The following is an 18,973-nucleotide window of genomic DNA, read 5'->3' as shown; positions in this document are numbered from 1 at the left end:
CGGCATTTGCCTGGAGTGATTTAGGGAAATCACGGAAAGCCTAAATCAGGATGGCCGGACGCGGGATTGAACCGCCGTCCTCCCGAATGCGAGTCCAGTGCACTACCACCGTGCCACCTCGCTCGATGAAACTGCTGGTTTTGTATTTTCCCTCAAGCGACTAGGGTTTAGTAGATAAAATCCTTCGCTTGACAATCCATTCCTGTGGAATTTTGGTCATCAGTCTACTGACTGGTTTGATGCGGCCCGCCACGAATTCCTTTCCTGTGCTAACCTCTTCATCTCAGAGTAGCACTTGCAACCTACGTCCTCAATTATTTGCTTGACGTATTCCAATCTCTGTCTTCCTCTACAGTTTTTGCCCTCTACAGCTCCCTCTAGTACCATGGAAGTCATTCCCTCATGTCTTAGCAGATGTCCTATCAACCTGTCCCTTCTCCTTATCAGTGTTTTCCACATATTCCTTTCCTCTCCGATTCTGCGTAGAACCTCCTCATTCCTTGCCTTATCAGTCCACCTAATTTTCAACATTCGTCTATAGCACCACATCTCAAATGCTTCGATTCTCTTCTGTTCCGGTTTTCCCACAATCCATGTTTCACTACAATGCTGTACTCCAGACGTACATCCTCAGAAATTTCTTCCTCAAATTAAGGCCGGTATTTGATATTAGTAGACTTCTCTTGGCCAGAAATGCCTTTTTTGCCATAGCGAGTCTGCTTTTGATGTCCTCCTTGCTCCGTCCGTCATTGGTTATTTTACTGCCTAGGTAGCAGAATTCCTTAACTTCATTGACTTCGTGACCATCAATCCTGATGTTAAGTTTCTCGCTGTTCTCATTTCTACTACTTCTCATTACCTTCGTCTTTCTCCGATTTACTCTCACACCATACTGTGTACTCATTAGACTATTCATTCCGTTCAGCATATCATTTAATTCTTCTTCACTTTCACTCAGGATAGCAATGTCATCAGCGAATCGTATCATTGATATCCTTTCACCTCGTATTTTAATTCCACTCCTGAATCTTTCTTTTATTTCCATCATTGCTTCCTCGATGTACAGATTGAAGAGTAGGAGCGACAGGCTACAGCCTTGTCTTACACCCTTCTTAATACAAGCACTTCGTCTTGATCGTCCACTCTTATTATTCCCTCTTGGTTTTTGTACATATTGTATATGACCCGTCTCTCCCTATAGCTTACCCCTACATTTTTCAGAATCTCGAACAGCTTGCACCATTTTATATTGTCGAGCGCTTTTTCCAGGTCGACAAATCCTATGAAAGTGTCTTGATTTTTCTTTAGCCTTGCCTCCATTATTAGCCGTAACGTCAGAATTGCCTCTCTCGTCCCTTTACTTTTCCTAAAGCCAAACTGATCGTCACCTAGAGCATTCTCAATTTTCTTTTCCATTCTTCTGTATATTATTCTTGTAAGCAGCTTCGATGCATGAGCTGTTAAGCTGATTGTGCGATAATTCTCGCACTTGTCAGCTCTTGCCTTCTTCGGAACTGTGTGAATGATGCTTTTCCGAAAGTCAGATGGTATATCGCCAGACTCATATATTCAACACACCAACATGAATAGTCGTTTAGTTGCCACTTCCCCCAATGATTTTAGAAATTCTGATTGAATGTTATCTATCCCTTCTGCCTTATTTGACCGTAAGTCCTCCAAAGCTCTTTTAAATTCCGAGTCTAATACTGGATCCCCTATCTCTTCTAAATCGACTCCTGTTTCTTCTTCTATCACATCAAACAAATCTTCACCCTCATAGAGGCTTTCAATGTATTCTTTCCACCTATCTGCTCTCTCCTCTGTATTTAACAGTGGAATTCCCGTTGCACTCTTAATGTTACCACCATTGCTTTTAATGTCACCAAAGGTTGTTTTGACTTTTCTGTATGCTCAGTCTGTCCTTCCTACAATCATATCCTTTTCGATGTTTTCACATTTTTCCTGCAGCCATTTCGTATTAGCTTCCCTGCACTTCCTATTTATTTCATTCCTCAGCGACTTGTATTTCTGTATTCCTGATTTTCCCGGAACATGTTTGTACTTCCTCCTTTCATCAATCAACTGAAGTATTTCTTCTGTTACCCATGGTTTCTTCGCAGCTACCTTCTTTGTATCTATGTTTTCCTTCCCAACTTCTGTGATGGCCCTTTTTAGAGATGTCCATTCCTCTTCAACTGTACTGCCTACTGCGCTATTCCTTATTGCTGTATCTATAGCGTTAGAGAACTTCAAACGTATCTCGTCATTCCTTAGTACTTCCTGTGGAATATCGACAATTTAAATAGCATGTTAGTGGTGTGTGAATGGATTACTCTTTTGTTATTGGCAGCACAAAGAAGCCGAAGAAACGTACATACACAAAGAACAAAAAAATCGGTGGAGAAGCATTGGTCTTTTATAAAAAGTTTAGTAGATACACATGTTTCGTCTGTTGACAAACACCATGTTTAAATAAAACCCATACGACATTTCTTGTCAATGGACAAGGAGGAGATATAACATGAACAATTAAGGCCATCGGCAGCGCCGTTTGCGATGGTGGCAAGCGCACAGAGACTGGACTAACAAGGAGTCATGTCGCGTGATATTCTCGAATAGAAGCAGATTGAGCCCCATGTAAAGACTCTGGACGTACTCTCATATGGCGTAATGCACATTGTCAAATATGATCGTTTTTGCCGCACCTGTGTTATGGTGTGAGGGGGCATTATGTTGCTTGGGCGTAAAGGCTTCCAAATCTTTGATAACAGTACACTCACCAGTTATTGCCACACTGTACTCCTTCCTCACGTGCCCCTTTCCAGGGGTGCATTTGTATGGACGACAATGCACAACAGCGTGTAACATCGATTAGAAGTAGTTTCATATTATGTAACTGTGCATCTGCAGTTATGGAGTGTGTATTCTTTGTTATTTAAAATCCTTGAGCTGTGGCAAGAAAATTAGAGTTTTGTGATGTATATACAAAAAAAAGCAAAAGGATATCTTAAAATGATAAATTATTATAATATGTGTATGTTCAAAAAAAAGGAAATATTTATTGAAAGCTGGTTCATGCTTAGGGCACTTGTATTTGTAACATGTAAAGGTTGTAGGGAAGGTCCCCCTCAACGGAAGTGGAATAGCGCGATGTAGAAGGTGGGTTTGGCGGTCGAACTGAGCGGCTCCTTTGTGTGAACGGTACGCAGTATGTGGCCAGCCGTAGCACGGTCCACTTCGACAATGGTAAGAGAGGCAATTGGAAGCTGCTTTACAAAGCGTTTTGCCTCGGATGTGGATCTGGCTGTTATTTGATATTCTCGGCATAAAGGAATCGCTAAGAAGAGGGTTCACAAAACATTAGAAGATCGAGAGCCGTGAGTACAGTTAGCCGCCATGTCGCTTGCCACCAATCTTCGCCACTGCTTCACTAACTTCATACATTCAGTAATGCATATGGGCATGGACCAGTTAATTTGTGTGTGGTTTTAACAATAATAAGCACAACATTATAAATCCGTGCCCGGAATGATATTTTCTATCCTGATATCGAAGCTATGCAGGGTCCTCACCTAAGTGCTACTGAACCCGAGAATCCTGATTTAAATGAACAATTCTTGCATTCAAGTGTTTAAAAGTGATTTTTTGTCCAATATAAAAGCGGTAGTAAAATTTAAAGTTAAAACCACAAAAGTGAAGTAGGGTAGGCTTTGGCTAAAGTATCCTTAGTTTTTTAGAAAATATACAACAGTTTTGTAGGATTACAATGCAAAATTGTGTAAATATTGTTGTCTAGAATACCTGCTTCACATGCGATAAAAAAGCAAATAAGTTAAGCTCATTTTAAAAATAGTGTGGATTTGATTTCTATCATGAATGGTTCCTGTTTTGAAGTTAATTAAGCCCAGTGTTGTATTTTATTGTCTCGCAAAGTAAATTATGAACTATTCCAAGTGAAGTGGATGATTAGCTTTTTGAATTAGTGTTTTCTACTTTAGTAATCAGAAAGCGTTGACTAGTGAAACTATACTACTTTATGGATCCCCATCATATTCTCCACCTATTAGAAAGAAAATTGAGCTATTACTGTTGCTAAGGAAATCTGATGTATGTAGAAGAGTTTAAACAGTGTATTTGTGACATTATTCATCTTTATTTGTTTTTTTTTATGTCAACGTAAAAATTTAATTCTGCACCTCATACAGTAACATTTCAGTATTTGATTGAGTAATGCTTTTGAATGTAGCTGTCTTTAGTATGAGCTTGGAACAAATCTACTCCGTATTATTTACTGGCGTGTGTGTTATTGGTAACTGCTGCTACACACAGTTCAGAGTGCACTGTGTCAGTTTGGATTCTGTTTGCTTTTCAAAGGAAAATCTCAACGAAAATAAATTCAATAACCAATATTCAATTTTCTTAAACATATATTTCCAAATTAATGTGCCTAATTTGACTGACGACCGTTCATTTTTTTTCATTCAATTATGATTTTACCACTTTCATTAACTCCCAAGGTTAAAGTCCGCTTAGTTCTCTGTTAATTTCACCATATTCAAAATTAAGGTCGGATACCTTTGTCCATTAGACACTCGCGCCGTCAAAAATTCGAAATCCTCTCAGAGGGTAACATTAGCGTGTTTCACGGCACGTTAGTGTTATATGTGGCTTTTCCCGTGACAGGACTAAAGGTTCGGTTGTTAGGGAAATGTGACGTGTAGCTCTAGTGTTATAAGCACAGGTAAAGGAGCACTTTGAACGATAGGATAGTCGTCTAATGGATTGGCCTGCCTGTTCCCCACGACTCAGATGCCATTGAGCACGTGAGGGATGCGTTGGCAGACTATCGCAGCACGTTCACATGACGCAAAGACCATCCAGTTGTCAGCCGCGATGGTTACCACAAGAATTTCTTACCAACGTGGCCAGCTTGGTAACACGTTGTAGAGCATGCGTTGTAGTCCGTGGTGATAACGCACCCCAATTATCTACCACGCCCAGCCGTCTGTTAAGTCCAAGGGAACATCATAAATGGCGGCGACTATAGTGTAATTGTTGTCTTTGAACAGAAGTGCCATTTCTGTTCGTCTCATTGTGTATTTCTTTCCTTTGCATTCCGTACTACACTATAGCAGTTCTTTCTATAAGTAATCCATGTCTCATCGAGCTATGTTACTTGCCAGTGGCACAACATATGAAGTTATTGTAGTCGTCAAGTTCTGGAAAGCCGTGTATATTGAAAAAACAGTCGCCACTCTTCTAGACACTGCTGTGGTGCATCACTGTAAGTGCCAAATCTCGGGGAACACAAAACTCTCAACATACACGTGGTTTATGCCTTGTCTTATTTTTTTGTATTTATTCAGTTTCATATTCATGTTAGTTTGTATGACGGAACTGTCAAGACGTATAGAAAACACACACACACTGAAAGTTTTGCGCTACTTTAACCTGTGAGCTCGTAAGACTATGACCCCAGTTTTTACTGCGCTGAAACATTGCCCCTTTGAGTAAAATTTGATGCACATGTGAATGAATGCAACCTGACTTTGTGTATGTAATTCTGCAGGATTTTGTGGGCGTTGTCACTGAAGTTAAAATCTTCTTCCTATTAGGCCGCGTCATATTTCTACTAAAATGATCGACGTTTCGACCCCTCTGCTGGGATTTTCCTCAGGATCTTATGGTGTCCACTACTGCAAGGGTTATAGTGTTCTAGCAGTAGTGGATACCATAAGATCCTGAGGACGATCCCAGCAGAGGGGTCGAAACGTCGATCATTTTAGTAGAAATATGACGCGGCCTAATAACCTAGCAGTAGTGGACACCATAAGATCCTGAAGAAGATCCCAGCAGAGGGGTCATTTTAGCAGAAATATGACGCGGCCTAGTAACCCAGAAGATTTTGACTTTAGTGCATAAAAAGTGCTGTGTAAACTTCCCACATCAAATTCGAAAAAAATCCCAAGCTTTCGATGACTACCTCCATCATCGTCGTCAGAGGCCGTTTTCGTGGTGTCACCGTGACCTAATCCATACAATCAGACGCCGTCGTTTGGGTATAAAAGTGTGAGCCTCACCAGTTTCACGTGCCGCCAAAACTACGGCTGTCTGCTTCACGAAATGGCACCTATCCTCCGCCACATCGTTATTGGAGACGTCCAGGTCCCATGGTCCCGAGACATCAAACATCTAAGAGTCGGATGGATAACGAATTGCTCTTCATATGTCACCCAAAGGAGCTGCATTGTACCCACTCTTCATCAGCACGGACCTGAGCTTAGATACGAAGCTGCAACTGTACTGTACAGTTGGCGACCCTTCTATCGCTTATGGATTCACTGTGGGGACCACGATTAGAGCCTCCAGGACGCAGAGCCTCAGGCGCATGCTGAATAAGGCCCTTCGGTGGGGCTTGCATGTCCATCCACTCAAGAGGATTTTTATCCTGTACGGGGAGACAAACCAGGTTGTTCTAAAGACCGTCATTCCAGACAAGGCGAGGCGACTATATGAAGAAGTGGACACCCTTCGCGACACAGTCAACAAACTGGCACCACGACTCCCTGGCACTGGCACGGCCACCTTGTCCCATTACCAAGCTTGCAGACTCAGATTCGTACAACAGCTAACAATAGCACTGATACGAACATCTTACCGATAGAACTGAACTCCCACTGTCGGAGGGTAACAGAATGATTCCATCGTCTGACGACGATGATGGAGGTATTCATCGCAGCTAGCGTACCTTATCTTTGAAGTGACAGTCTTTTGATTTTATGTATCCGTGAGTCGCCTGCAGTTTGATGTGAGTCAGCCAGTAGTAAAACGCAGAATCAGTTGGCGTGGCCGCTCGGTTAGCGCTGTAGGATACTCTCTTCTTCCGCCAGCGCCGTGAGGTTGCGCCGATGCTGTAATGACGAAATGGGCATACTGAAGCGACCTTATTTTGGATTATGATGAGCTTTTTATGCTTCATTTACGTGCATGTACGTTACGTTTCCTTCCGCTTTGAGGAGTTCTGGATTTATTTCCTTTAGACACTTTGTAGTCGTGTTTGACGTAGCCAACGTTAGGTCTGTGTTCTAGTTTACAACTTAGAGAACTGGTAAATTGATATCCAGTTTTCATTCAGTCATCCGAGCTTTTAGGTTCCTTGTCTTGTTGCTCTAAACTCAATACCTAATGTTTTGGTGGTTACAAATTTTGTTTCTTTTTGTGTGTGGATGGTCATATAAGGGCACATGTTCCGCTGAGTAGGAAACATGAGACAGTGTATTCACTTTCTGAACAATATAAAACTGTTCATATAATTTTGTATTCGTATGATTTTAATTTTTAACTTCTATCACCTTTATTCAAATCTCTACATCTGTTTACTTAGGAACTACGTTCCCGAACGTACTACGTTCGCTTTAACTACATTTAAAAACGAGAGAGAATGAACTGCCTTCAGCAGTGGTGAGATTTTTATTAAAATGAAATCTGTGTAAGTTCCTAGTGCTTTTGAACTTCAGAACACGTGCTTGCGGAGACGGAAACTCTGAGACACTAGCTCAGATTTTTTCCATTTCATACACACGCATAGTGAGTAGCTGCTTTATCAAAGTCGGAAACGTAATGGTACGCGTTTCTCCTCCTTACACGAGGCATCACAACAACGTTTCACCAGGAAACGCCGGTCAGCTGCTGTTTGTGTATGAGACATCGGTTGGAAACGTTCCTCATGTCAGCACGTTGTAGGTGTCGCCACCGGCGCCAACCTTGTGTGAATGCTCTACAAAGCTAACCATTTGCATATCACAGCATCTTCTTCCTGTCGGTTAAATTTGGCGTCTGTAGCACATCATCTTCGTGGTGCAGCAATTTTAATGTCCAGTAGTGTACTTTTTATGCAGTTACTCCATTGCGAAAGACTCCTTGCCCTTGACCAAAGATTTTTTGAGACAGACAGGTGCCTAGCGACGCACGCATGAATACACGGTACGAAATGTGTGAGACGGCAGGTGACTTTCAACACACACACACACACACACACATTTATACAGCAAGCAGCTCAACAAAGCGCACTAGTTGTGTAAGCTGTAGAGGAGTGCGCCAGCAGCCGAGTGACGCGTGCATGTCTGCCCGCAGAGAGTGGGCTGCGACGGCGTGGTGGGCTCGGGGCGCGTGGTGGACGCGTGCGGCGTGTGCGGCGGCGACAGCAGCGCGTGCCGGCGCGTGGCGGGCCTGTTCACGCGGCCCACGCTGCCGCCCGGCTACAACCTGGTGGCCACGCTGCCGCGCGCCGCCTGCAACGTCACCGTCGCCGAGCTGCGGCCCTCCAGGAACTTCCTCGGTAAGCACGACGTACTTCAGTCTCTCTCTCTCTCTCTCTGTCTCTCTCTCTCTCTCTCCCTCTCTAGCCGCGCGGGTTAACCGTGCGATCTGAGGCGTCTTGTCAAGATTCGTGAGGCTCCCCCCGTCGGAGGTTCGAGTCCTCCCTCGGGCATGGGTGTGTGTGTTGTCCTTAGGGTGAGTTAGTTCAAGTTAGATTTAGTAGTGTCTAAGCTTAGGGACCGATGACCTCACCAGTTTGGTCCCGTAGGCTCTTACCACAAATTTCCAAAAAAATGGTTCAAATGGCTCTGAGCACTATGGGACTTAACATCCGAGGTCATCAGTCCCCTATAACTTACAACTACTTAAACCTAAATAACCTAAGGACACCACACACATCCATGCCCGAGGCAGAATTAGAACCTGCGACCATAGCGCTCGCGCAGTATCAGACTGAAGCGCATAGAACCGCTCGGCCACACCGGCCGGCCAGAAATTTCGGTCATCTTCGTTCTCCTACCAATGAGAAAAATCATGGTCATCCACAAAGAACGATATCGTACCACACCCATCACCGATCTCCCACCACCTTGATCAAAGGCGTGCCACTTAACTCTTTCCCCCATCTCAGTGTGACCCGTGTTTTGTAGCCAAGTGGTCACGCCTCTTTCTATTATAGCTTTCCTAAAAAGTGGCGCCCGTTGTAAATTACGCCAGATACGAAGTGCGTAGTGTCATTCGCATTCTGAACACACAAAATGTACCACCTATCGAAATTTATAGACAAATAAAGAGTACAGCTGTCAGTCGTCCTTTGGAATTTTTATTGGCAGATCTAGATTTCAGCTAGAAACTAGCCATTCTCAATGCACTATCATTTTTGGTCAATGCATCTAATGCCTGTTGGTCGGGCTTTGTCCACAGTTCATTGAACACTATTCAATACTGAATACTATTCTTTGAATACTATTCAATGAACTGTAGACAAAGCCCAACCAACAGGCATTACATGCATTGACCAAAAATGAGCTGGCCGGAGTGGCCGAGCGGTTCTAGGCGCTACAGTCTGGAACCGTGCGACCGCTATGATCGCAGGTTCGAATCCTGCCTCGGGCATGGCTCTGAACCCTATGGGACTTAACATCTGAGGTCATCAGTCCCCCAGAACTTAGAACTACTTAAACCTAACTAACCTATGGACATCACACACATCCATGCCCGAGGCAGGATTCGAACCTGCGACCGTAGCGGTTGCGCGGTTCCAGACTGAAGCGCATACAACCGCTCGACCACACCGGCCGGCACTCGGCCATAGATGTGTGTGATGTCCTTAGGTTAGTTAGGTTTAAGTAGTTCTAAGTTCTAGGGGACTGATGACCTCAGAAGTTAAGTCCCATAGTGCTCAGAGCCATTTTCTTTTTTTTTTTTTTTTTTTTTTACCCAAAAATGATAGTGCATTGAGAATGGCTAGTTTATAGCTGAAATCTAGATCTGCCAATAAAAATTCCAAAGGACGTCTGACAGCTGAAATCTATTATCTACAAGTCAAATGACAGTCTCTGCCTGCAACAGCCTCTGAATGGAGTATTCATGGTGATGGCGCAATGGACAAGTCTTCAGTCACGTTAATGTTGTCAGCAAAGGTGTTCTTTGGTTCATGACATTCCACGGCCTCATGCATCAGCTCGAACACTGGAAGAAATTCAGCGTATGAAGTGGAAAAATTTTGGACATCCATCTTACAGCCCTGACTTAGCACCCAGTCGTTTTCGCTTATTCTGAGAAGCAAAGGTATTTTCTGGTGGAAAGCATTTCGTAAAAGACGTAGTCCTGGCTCAGATCTTTGGCGCCTGAGGAGTCGAGATGGGAACTGGAAAACGAGTCCCATGTTATAACCAGTACCTTGATAGTAACGGTGAATACATCGAGAAAGAGAGGTACTATAACTATGTAAATATAATCTTGTGCTCATACCTTTCGTTTTTATTTTGTTATGCCAAAGTGTTCCTTACTTTCTGCACGCTATTTTTTTGTTGACGCCCACCTACATAGAAAGAAATGATCATCATAATTAACTCTAGATTACTAAATGCTTGTAAAATTTATGATTGCAGTAGGTTATAAAACACGACATTGCGTACTTGATTTGGTGTGTAACATACGATTGAGTATCTAATCATTGCAATAACTAAGGCATAATCTACGAATAATAATTTCCTTTGAATAAATTAGGAGTAGTACAATTTGAAGCGGTTTAGTACCAATGTAGCATTCTCCATTCTTTAGTGTTCTAGTGTTAAATAAGAAAAATCAGAGCTCACACGGAAAGAGTCAAGTGTTCATTTTTCACGCGCGCTCTTAGACTGTATAACGGTAGAGAAACAGCTTGAAGGTAGTTCGGTGGACTTTCTGATAGGCACTTAATTGTGATATTACTCTTAAATAATAGGTTCGCCAATAGCTCTTGCAAATGTTTTTATTGATTGTAGGTTTCAACTGATTTGTGCTGTCGTCATCTGATCCAACATATTAACAGAAGTTCATGATCTTTACGTAGTTACAAGCCACATAGTGATGGTGCGTCATTTTACCTTTAGCTTTTATATTTTATTGTAAAACGACTATATATTATACGTTGTCGTGTTGGAAGTCAGACCTGGAAGCTGGAGAGATCTGTAGAGATTGAATAAGAGTCCCTAACCGTTTTTCCACCAACCTGTCTTCTTCTAAAGTTGTGTCCGCAGCGCAGAAGATAGCTCGTCTGTGGTGGGATCTTCTTTGGCGGAGGCTGCTACGCTGTCATCTCTAGCTTGAACCCGTTTTTGTGCTTTTTTGTGGGATGCCACTTGCCCTGGTTAGTCCCTGTATCTACAGAGGGCAAGATCTGTAGCACTGACAATGATGGTAGACGACACCTTTCATTAATGTATCCTGTTTGTTTATATTTTAAAATACCACTTGCTACACTGTCTTCTACAACACTCAACATAGCTGTCTTAATAGTATGGTAACTTTTTCGACAAATCCCGGTATAGAGTACGACATGCCCCTCCGAAACAGAGATACACGTCCAGCTCTGAAGAACACCCGAAACAAAGATACACGTCCGGCTCTCAAGAATGCCTGAAACAATCTGACTAGCACAGCTGAGGTACTTCGTATCCCAGATGCGCCAAAGCGACCCGAAGGAGTCCGAAGTACTTCGGTTGCAATATCGTTACTCTTATGTTTCTCAAAACTAGTGAAATTAAAAAAAAAACTGTAGAGTCATAGGGTAACCATGAGAGATTGCCATACTGAAAACTGGGTTAAATACAATGTAAATTATATAAATAATTAATAAGAGAATTTAGGCGTTTTGGCGCCTAACACCCGAATGTGCCGACCTATCAGAAACAAGTTGAGTAGCATTGGTGGACTCTCTCACGGGAATGGTACAGTCTGTAAAATTTGCTGATTGTACCTCACTCCACTTTTGTACCATATGCTACTTCACGTGTATCAAGCTGCAAGGCGAGCTTCTAGCAAGATGAAATACTGGCAGCCACAGCCAGGAATATCACATGACGCAACATCACTATGTGGATCGCAACTACGTAAAGATCATGAACCTCTGTTAATATGTTAGAAGATGTGATTACGATAGCACAGATCTGTCGGCACTGGTAATCAATAAAAACATTTACTTGCAGTCTTGACGTATATGATATTCAAGAATAACATCACAGTTCAGATCACCCCTGTAATGCCGGAGCCAAGGTAGCCCCTGAGGGCCGGCAACCCATATTACACTACAGAAGATGAGGTTGTCTATGTCCAAGGCGTACCAAAAGCGCCATGGTAAACACCGGCTATTTACATACAAGATAATGGAAACAGACATTCCGAGCACTACTTCCTGCAGAGGGAGCCTGAGCCACAGCCTGCAGGAAGTATCACTACGCCCAAACCTGACTGGCTGGAGACAGCTAATTAGGGGCTAGAACCAGCCCCGAAGTTCAGTTCACTCCAGATGCCGACCTCGTGTACTTCGACCGCTGACGATTAGGTCTTCATCTCCGAATTGGACTCTTACTGGTATTTGTGTGTGTGTGTGTGTGTGTGTGTGTGTGTGTGTGTGTTACTACGAACCTCTGTGGAAAATTAGAAGTGAACTTTTGTTTGCCTCAATTAGGAGACTTTTACTGGCATCGTTATTGTTACCTTTCGTTTATGGTTCAGTCATCAACTTTGTGAACTTACATCAGTAAAAGTTGTGTTTGCGAAAAAAATTCCGAATTGTCAGTCATCACAACCCTCAACAGTTGACACATTGTCAAACATATATAACTTAACTGTAAATTGCACCAGCCACGTAGATGTAGATTTAGAGGCCCTATAGCATCAGCGAAGCATTCTGCCTCATTTGAACATTCTTTCTGAGCTTCCATGATTCTCTGTGTCGGTAAAAAACTATTATAGAATCAGTTTGTTGTACGTGTGTCTGTTTGTTAAGTAGCCTCTTTCTCAGGAATGAGTGGAGGTATTTAGCTGAAATTTTGTCAAATACTACTATATCTTGGCGATGCAGTTAATGCAATCAAAAAATACGGTAGTTTATATAACTTACTTCAATACTTGAAAACTCACTCATCAAAACTTACAGCTGAACTATTTACAGACATAATTAAGTCTGTACAGAACCGCCAGATTGAGAGTCCCGCTCACATTTGTCGGTTCTTTTCTCCATGGAGTCTCTATCTTCACTTTTACGTCCCCACTTTCTTTGAGACTTCGTTCTCTGACCTCTTGATCCAATCGTGTATCTTGTCTCTGTAATTCTTCTGTCAGTTTCTATTGGGTCGATTAGTCCGTTTACTAGGTCAATTTTGACATGTGCTGTCCATGGTGTTGTTAACGTGATCCCTTGTATGTATGTCAGAATTCCTCTAGTCTATTTTGTTGGTGGTAGCCTGCTAATGTAGCCGTAGAGCTTTAACCTTCTTCTGCCAATTGCTGTTAGGTTTAACGTCCTCTCAGTAGGTTTCCTAGAGTACAGTCAGTATTCCTCTTCTGTTAGCTTTGGCCCGAGAATTTTTCTCATTACTTTTCATTCTTCCTTCAGTATACTTTCCATAACGCTTCAGTACAGTACTGCTCGCTTGATTACTGTGTTGTGGTGTCTGTGTGAATGGACATGCATTTCTTAATATCTTTGTCCTCTGCCTTCTCGTACGCTCTCTTCACTGCGGTGTTGTGAAGTCTCCCATGAGATCTTCTATCCTCCTGTAGGTTCGAGGACTTCACCTAGATATTTGAAATGTGCAGCTCAGTTTATCTTTCTGTCTTCTGTTCTAATTGTTGTGGGTTTGGTTGAGCGAAAGAACTGAGATTTCTGAAAAGAGATTTGCAGATCAGTTTTTCCTGCATTTTCTTTTAGTTTTATTGGTTTGGTTTCGGCTCGTCGCTATCTGAGTGTATGGCCCATTCCCTCATTACTTTGTCCAGGACTAGGTTAAACAATACTGGGGACAATACGTCACCTAAGTACTCCAGTTTTGATCATGAAGGGATCAGAGATTCCACTCATGGATTCAACTTTCGTTCTTTCACCAGCCATTGTCTGTATAATTAGCCACAGTGTTTTTGAGTCGAGTTCCCGTTCTTCTAAGATGTTGAATAAGGATTGTCGGCTAACGAAATCGTATGCCTTCTTGAAATCAATGTAGGGGCAAATGATTGGAGCATTCCTGAAGGCCTTGTATTTTAGAATTGTTTTCAGATTGAAAATTTGTTCACTGAGTGAATGGTTGGGTCAGAAACCTGCCACTTTCACGTCCTAAGTTTTTTTGTGTCCTCTGGAGTAAACAAGATTAGGGTCGTCAGATCCTTTCCAACACCTAACTAGGTTTTCTTAGATCTTGGTAAGATTCCAAGTGAACTCGAGACTCTGACAATTACGTTAGAGGTAGCAATAGTTAGTTATTTCGTTTGTTAGTTACGCGTTCCATAGGTCATTTGAACGATTCTTTTATGGAAATGACGCAGAACGAGACAGCTTACTTTACTGTATATATATGGTTAGCTTTAACAGTAACTGATATATTATTTTTCAGTCCTACTCATGCAACTACACTTTAAACAACTTTCCTATTGTTTTGATGTTTTTGTAATCCATCAGTTGTTAAACAAAGTAATTTATATGTAGGATAGATGGGATTGTACTGTCGGATACTGTCAGATATTTTATGTTATCGATACAAAAAATCAAAGCGGTTTGTTGCTACATATTGAACTCTTTTCTGAGCCAGTAACAGCTTTATTAATGGGTAATAAAGATTGTTTTTTTACACGTGAAAGTGTAGTTAAAGCGTTAAATTCCTGAAGAGGTAACTACAAGACAATAGCTGCTGAAAAACACATAGTTGCATTATTCTTATCGCTCACTATTTTGCAACAAATCCTTCCTTTATGAGTCATGAACTACCTTAGAAAATTATTTAATAAGATCTTACCGGGTGGAAATATGCAAAAATATGTCTGGAGGTTGAATCGTTTGTATCCAAACATAACAATTCCACGAAGAGCCAAAATAGCTCCACTTAATGGCTTGAGCAGTTCAGTAATATGCATCTAATAGTTATATTGGTTGATTCTAATAGGGGTGTATCCTGTCGGAATTTTCACAGTAAAGTACACAGTGGTGCAGACTATCTCTGTGACGCTTTCGCGCTTTCTGCGTGAATTCATAACGAAATACGTCGCCCTTCACCAGATCTTCCCTAGTTTCGCCTTTAACCGTATCTGCTTCGAATGGTCAGACTGACGAACAATATTTTACTATCGGTCAAGCGAGGTTCTTGTAAATCTACCTACTTCGTGGTCAATTACACTTCCTGACGATTCTCCCAATGTACCTCAGTCTGATGTCAGTCTGACATCTACCTTATCTGCCTTGGTGTATCACCACGTAAATTTCTATAGTACATGGGCAATATATAACGATTGTCGTAATTAAAATATACATGGTGATCCATTGATCGTGACCGGGCCAAATATCTCACGAAATAAGCGTCAAACGAAAAAACTACAAAGAACGAAACTTGTCTAGCTTGAAGGGGGAAACCAGATGGCGCTATGGTTGGCCCGCTAGGTGGCGCTGCCATAGGTCAAACTGATATCAACTGCGTTGTTTTAAATAGGAGCCCCCATTTTTTATTACATATTCGTGTAGTACGTAAAGAAATATGAGTGTTTTAGATGGACCACTTTTTTCGCTTTGTGATAGATGGCACTGTAACAGTCACAAACATATGGCTCACAATTTTAGACGAACAGTTGGTAACAGGTAGGTTTTTTAAATTAAAATACAGAACATAGGTACGTTTGAACATTTTATTTCGTTTGTTCAAATGTGATACATGTACCTTTGTGATCTTATCATTTCTGAGAACGCATGCTGTTACAGCGTGATTACCTGTAAATACCACATTAATGCAATAAATGCTCAAAATGATGTCCGTCAACCTCAATGCATTTGGCAATACGTGTAACGACATTTCTCTCAACAGCGAGTAGTTCGCCTTCCGTAATGTTCGCACATGCATTGACAGTGCGCTGACGCATGTTGTCAGGCATTGTCGGTGGATCACGATAGCAAATATCCTTCAACTTTCCCCACAGAAAGAAATTCGGGGACGTGAGATCCGGTGAACGTGCGGGCCATGGTATGGTGCTTCGACGACCAATTCACCTGTCATGAAATATGCTATTCAATACCGCTTCAACCACACGCCACCTATGTGCCGGACATCCATCATGTTGGAAGTACATAAAAAAATGGCTCTGAGCACTCTGGGACTTAACTTCTGAGGTCATCAGTCACCTAGAACTTGAAACTACTTGAACCGAACTAACCTGACATCACACACATCCATGCCCGAGGCAGGATTCGAACCTGCTACCGCAGCGGTCGCGCGGTTCCAAACTGAAGCGCCTAGAACCGCTTGTCCACCCCGGCCGGCGGAAGTACATCGCCATTCTGTCATGCAGTGAAACATCTTGTAGTAACATCGGTAGAACATTACGTAGGAAATCAGCATACATTACACCATTTACATTGCCATCAATAAAATGGGGGCCAGTTATCCTTCCTCCCATAATTCCGCGCCATACATTAACCCGCCAAGGTCGCTGATGTTCCACTAGTAACAGCCATTGTGGATTTTCCGTTGCCCAATAGTGAATAATATGCCGGTTTACACTACCGCTGTTGGTGAATGACGCATCGTCGCTTAATAGAACGCATCCAAAAAATCTGTCATCGTCCCGTAATTTCTCTTGTGCCCAGTGGCAGAACTGTACACGACGTTCTGAGTCGTCGCCATGCAATTCCTGGTGCATAGAAATATGGTACGGGTGCAATCGATGTTGATGTAGCGTTCTCATAACTGACGTTTTTGAGATTCCCGATTCCCGCGCAGTTTGTCTGCTACTGATGTGCGGATAAGGCGCGACAGTAGCTAAAACACCTACTTGGGCATAATCATTTGTTGCAGGTCGTGGTTGACGTTTCACACGTGGCTGAACACTTCCTGTTTGCTTAAATAACGTAACTATTCGGCAAACGGTCCGGACACTTGGATAATGTCGTCCAGGATACCGAGCAGCACACGTATCACACGCCCGTTGGGCATTTTGATCACAATAGCCATACATCAACACGATATCGACCTTTTCCGCAGTTGGTAAACGGTCCATTTTAACACCGATAATGTACCACGAAGCAAATACCGTCCTCACCGGAGGAATGTTACGTGATACCACGTACTTATACGTTTGTGACTATTACAGCGCCATCTATCACAAAGCGAAAAAAGTGGTCCAACTAAAACACTCATATATCTTTACGTACTACACGAATATGTAATAAAAATGGGGGTTCGTATTTTAAAAAAACGCAGTTGATATCCGTTTGACCTATGGCAGCGCCATCTAGCGGACCAACCATAGCGCCACCTGGTTTCCCCCTTCAAGCTAGACGAGTTTCGTTCTATGTAGTTTTTTCGTTTGATGCTTATTTCGTGAGATATTTGGCCCGGTCACTATCAATGGACCACCCTGTATGATAATGAACATGAATAATTTAAGAATTGTCAGTCACATTAATATTTAAATCTTTTTCATTCATAATGGATGCTGGTAACCTCCGTGACTCTTCCTTTATAGGATGTAGGGTAATAACCGCTACCAGTCACAGTAGAAGCTAATTTTATTGAACACACGACCCGTTTTGTGCTTGTGCCCATTTTCAGGTGATTTACATTCAGATACATGCCTCCATACTCTGTGTTTAAATCGAAAACAGATGATGTGATGATGACTATATGAACACAAATGAAACTTCTGGAAGTGGCTAAGAGACATATGTTGCAAACTGTTATAGTATTTACATGAAGCTGGTGTATCCATATCGTTTTCATAGCACATCTGGACAGAGGATGAACGCGGAGTGATAGAGTAAGATAAGTAGATGAGATGGAAGGAAGAAACCAGAAGTAGGTATGCGAAAGGTAAGGATAGTTTATAGTATGAGATACTGCTTCCCTCAAAGTGGTTCAAATGGCTCTGAGCACTATGCGACTTAACTTCTGAGGTCATTAGTCGCCTAGAACTTAGAACTAATTAAACCTAACTAACCTAAGGACATCACACACATCCATGCCCGAGGCAGGATGCGAACCTGCGACCGTAGCGGTCGCTCGGTTCCAGACTGTAGCGCCTAGGACCGCACGGCCACTCCGGCCGGCATACTGCTTGCCTCTTGGAGAGAAATAGGAAGCTAGGCTATGCCGATAAGGAAGCTACGCCGATGATAAAACTTTTGGTCTCTTCCTGAATGCAAAGTGGTTTTTATATGAGAAGTAGATTATAGGGTAGTTTGTTCCGATCATGCGGGTGATTTAGTGACACAAAGCCTGCAGGAATTCAGAAAATATCATTCTTGTGAAACATAAATGGCTCATTCAGACGAATGGAGGAGTGCTATCGACAGGGGATCTCAAGCAGGTTCTACATTTCTATAGTTCCTGGAGGTTTTAGAAACCTTATCTCACAAACGACTTCTGATCAAATTGCATGCGACTCGCTTAATGATATCCTGTCAGGAACGCTACAGTTTACAGTTAGTGACAGGAAGTCATCGAATGAAGCTAAAATGAGACTTGGAGTTCCCTGAGGAAGTGTTATACTTCTTCTGTCATCCCTGATGTGTATTAGCGATTTAGACACTTCAGCAACACATCATTCTTTCTCTTACCGTCTAGTGAATCCATCAGGATTTCAAAACGAATTGCGAAATGATTTAGACATGATGTGTGCGGTGCGAGGAAAGTTGCAACTGATCCTACAGAATAAAACAGTATATGTATGTGGTGTCTTTTGCTTGGGATGTATTTACGGCGATGACGGTCAGTGATTGCTTCACTAAAGATGCACACCAAGCACGTACTCTTGCGGTATCCAGCGAGATGCCGCGAGTAATGAGGCTCATGAGCTGGGCACTTCGTCAGTAGTGTGGTGTAAACTGAGAATTTTGGTGTGACAGGAGGTGAGCTGTGATAGCCCATGCAGTTGTGGTGATCACTGTATCCAGGTGGCGCAATGGTCAGTATAC

The 18,973-nt window shown here is 42.4% G+C and overlaps 1 protein-coding gene across 1 annotated transcript in view; it reads left to right on the top strand.

Annotated features, from left to right (window-relative positions):
* The window catches only part of LOC124615369 (ADAMTS-like protein 4), a 732,241-nt gene that overhangs the window by 504,626 nt on the left and 208,642 nt on the right, over positions 1-18,973 (top strand). The window contains exon 2 of the mRNA XM_047143191.1: positions 8,134-8,338. Within this exon, the coding sequence (XP_046999147.1) occupies positions 8,134-8,338 (205 nt within the window). The remainder of the gene's footprint in view (positions 1-8,133; positions 8,339-18,973) is intronic.

The sequence above is a fragment of the Schistocerca americana genome, chromosome 5 (genome assembly GCF_021461395.2).
Source record: "Schistocerca americana isolate TAMUIC-IGC-003095 chromosome 5, iqSchAmer2.1, whole genome shotgun sequence".
In the NCBI taxonomy this organism is placed as follows: domain Eukaryota; kingdom Metazoa; phylum Arthropoda; class Insecta; order Orthoptera; family Acrididae; genus Schistocerca; species Schistocerca americana.
Note: the sequence above shows the minus strand (reverse complement) of the source record. Positions and strands in the feature narration are given on the sequence as shown.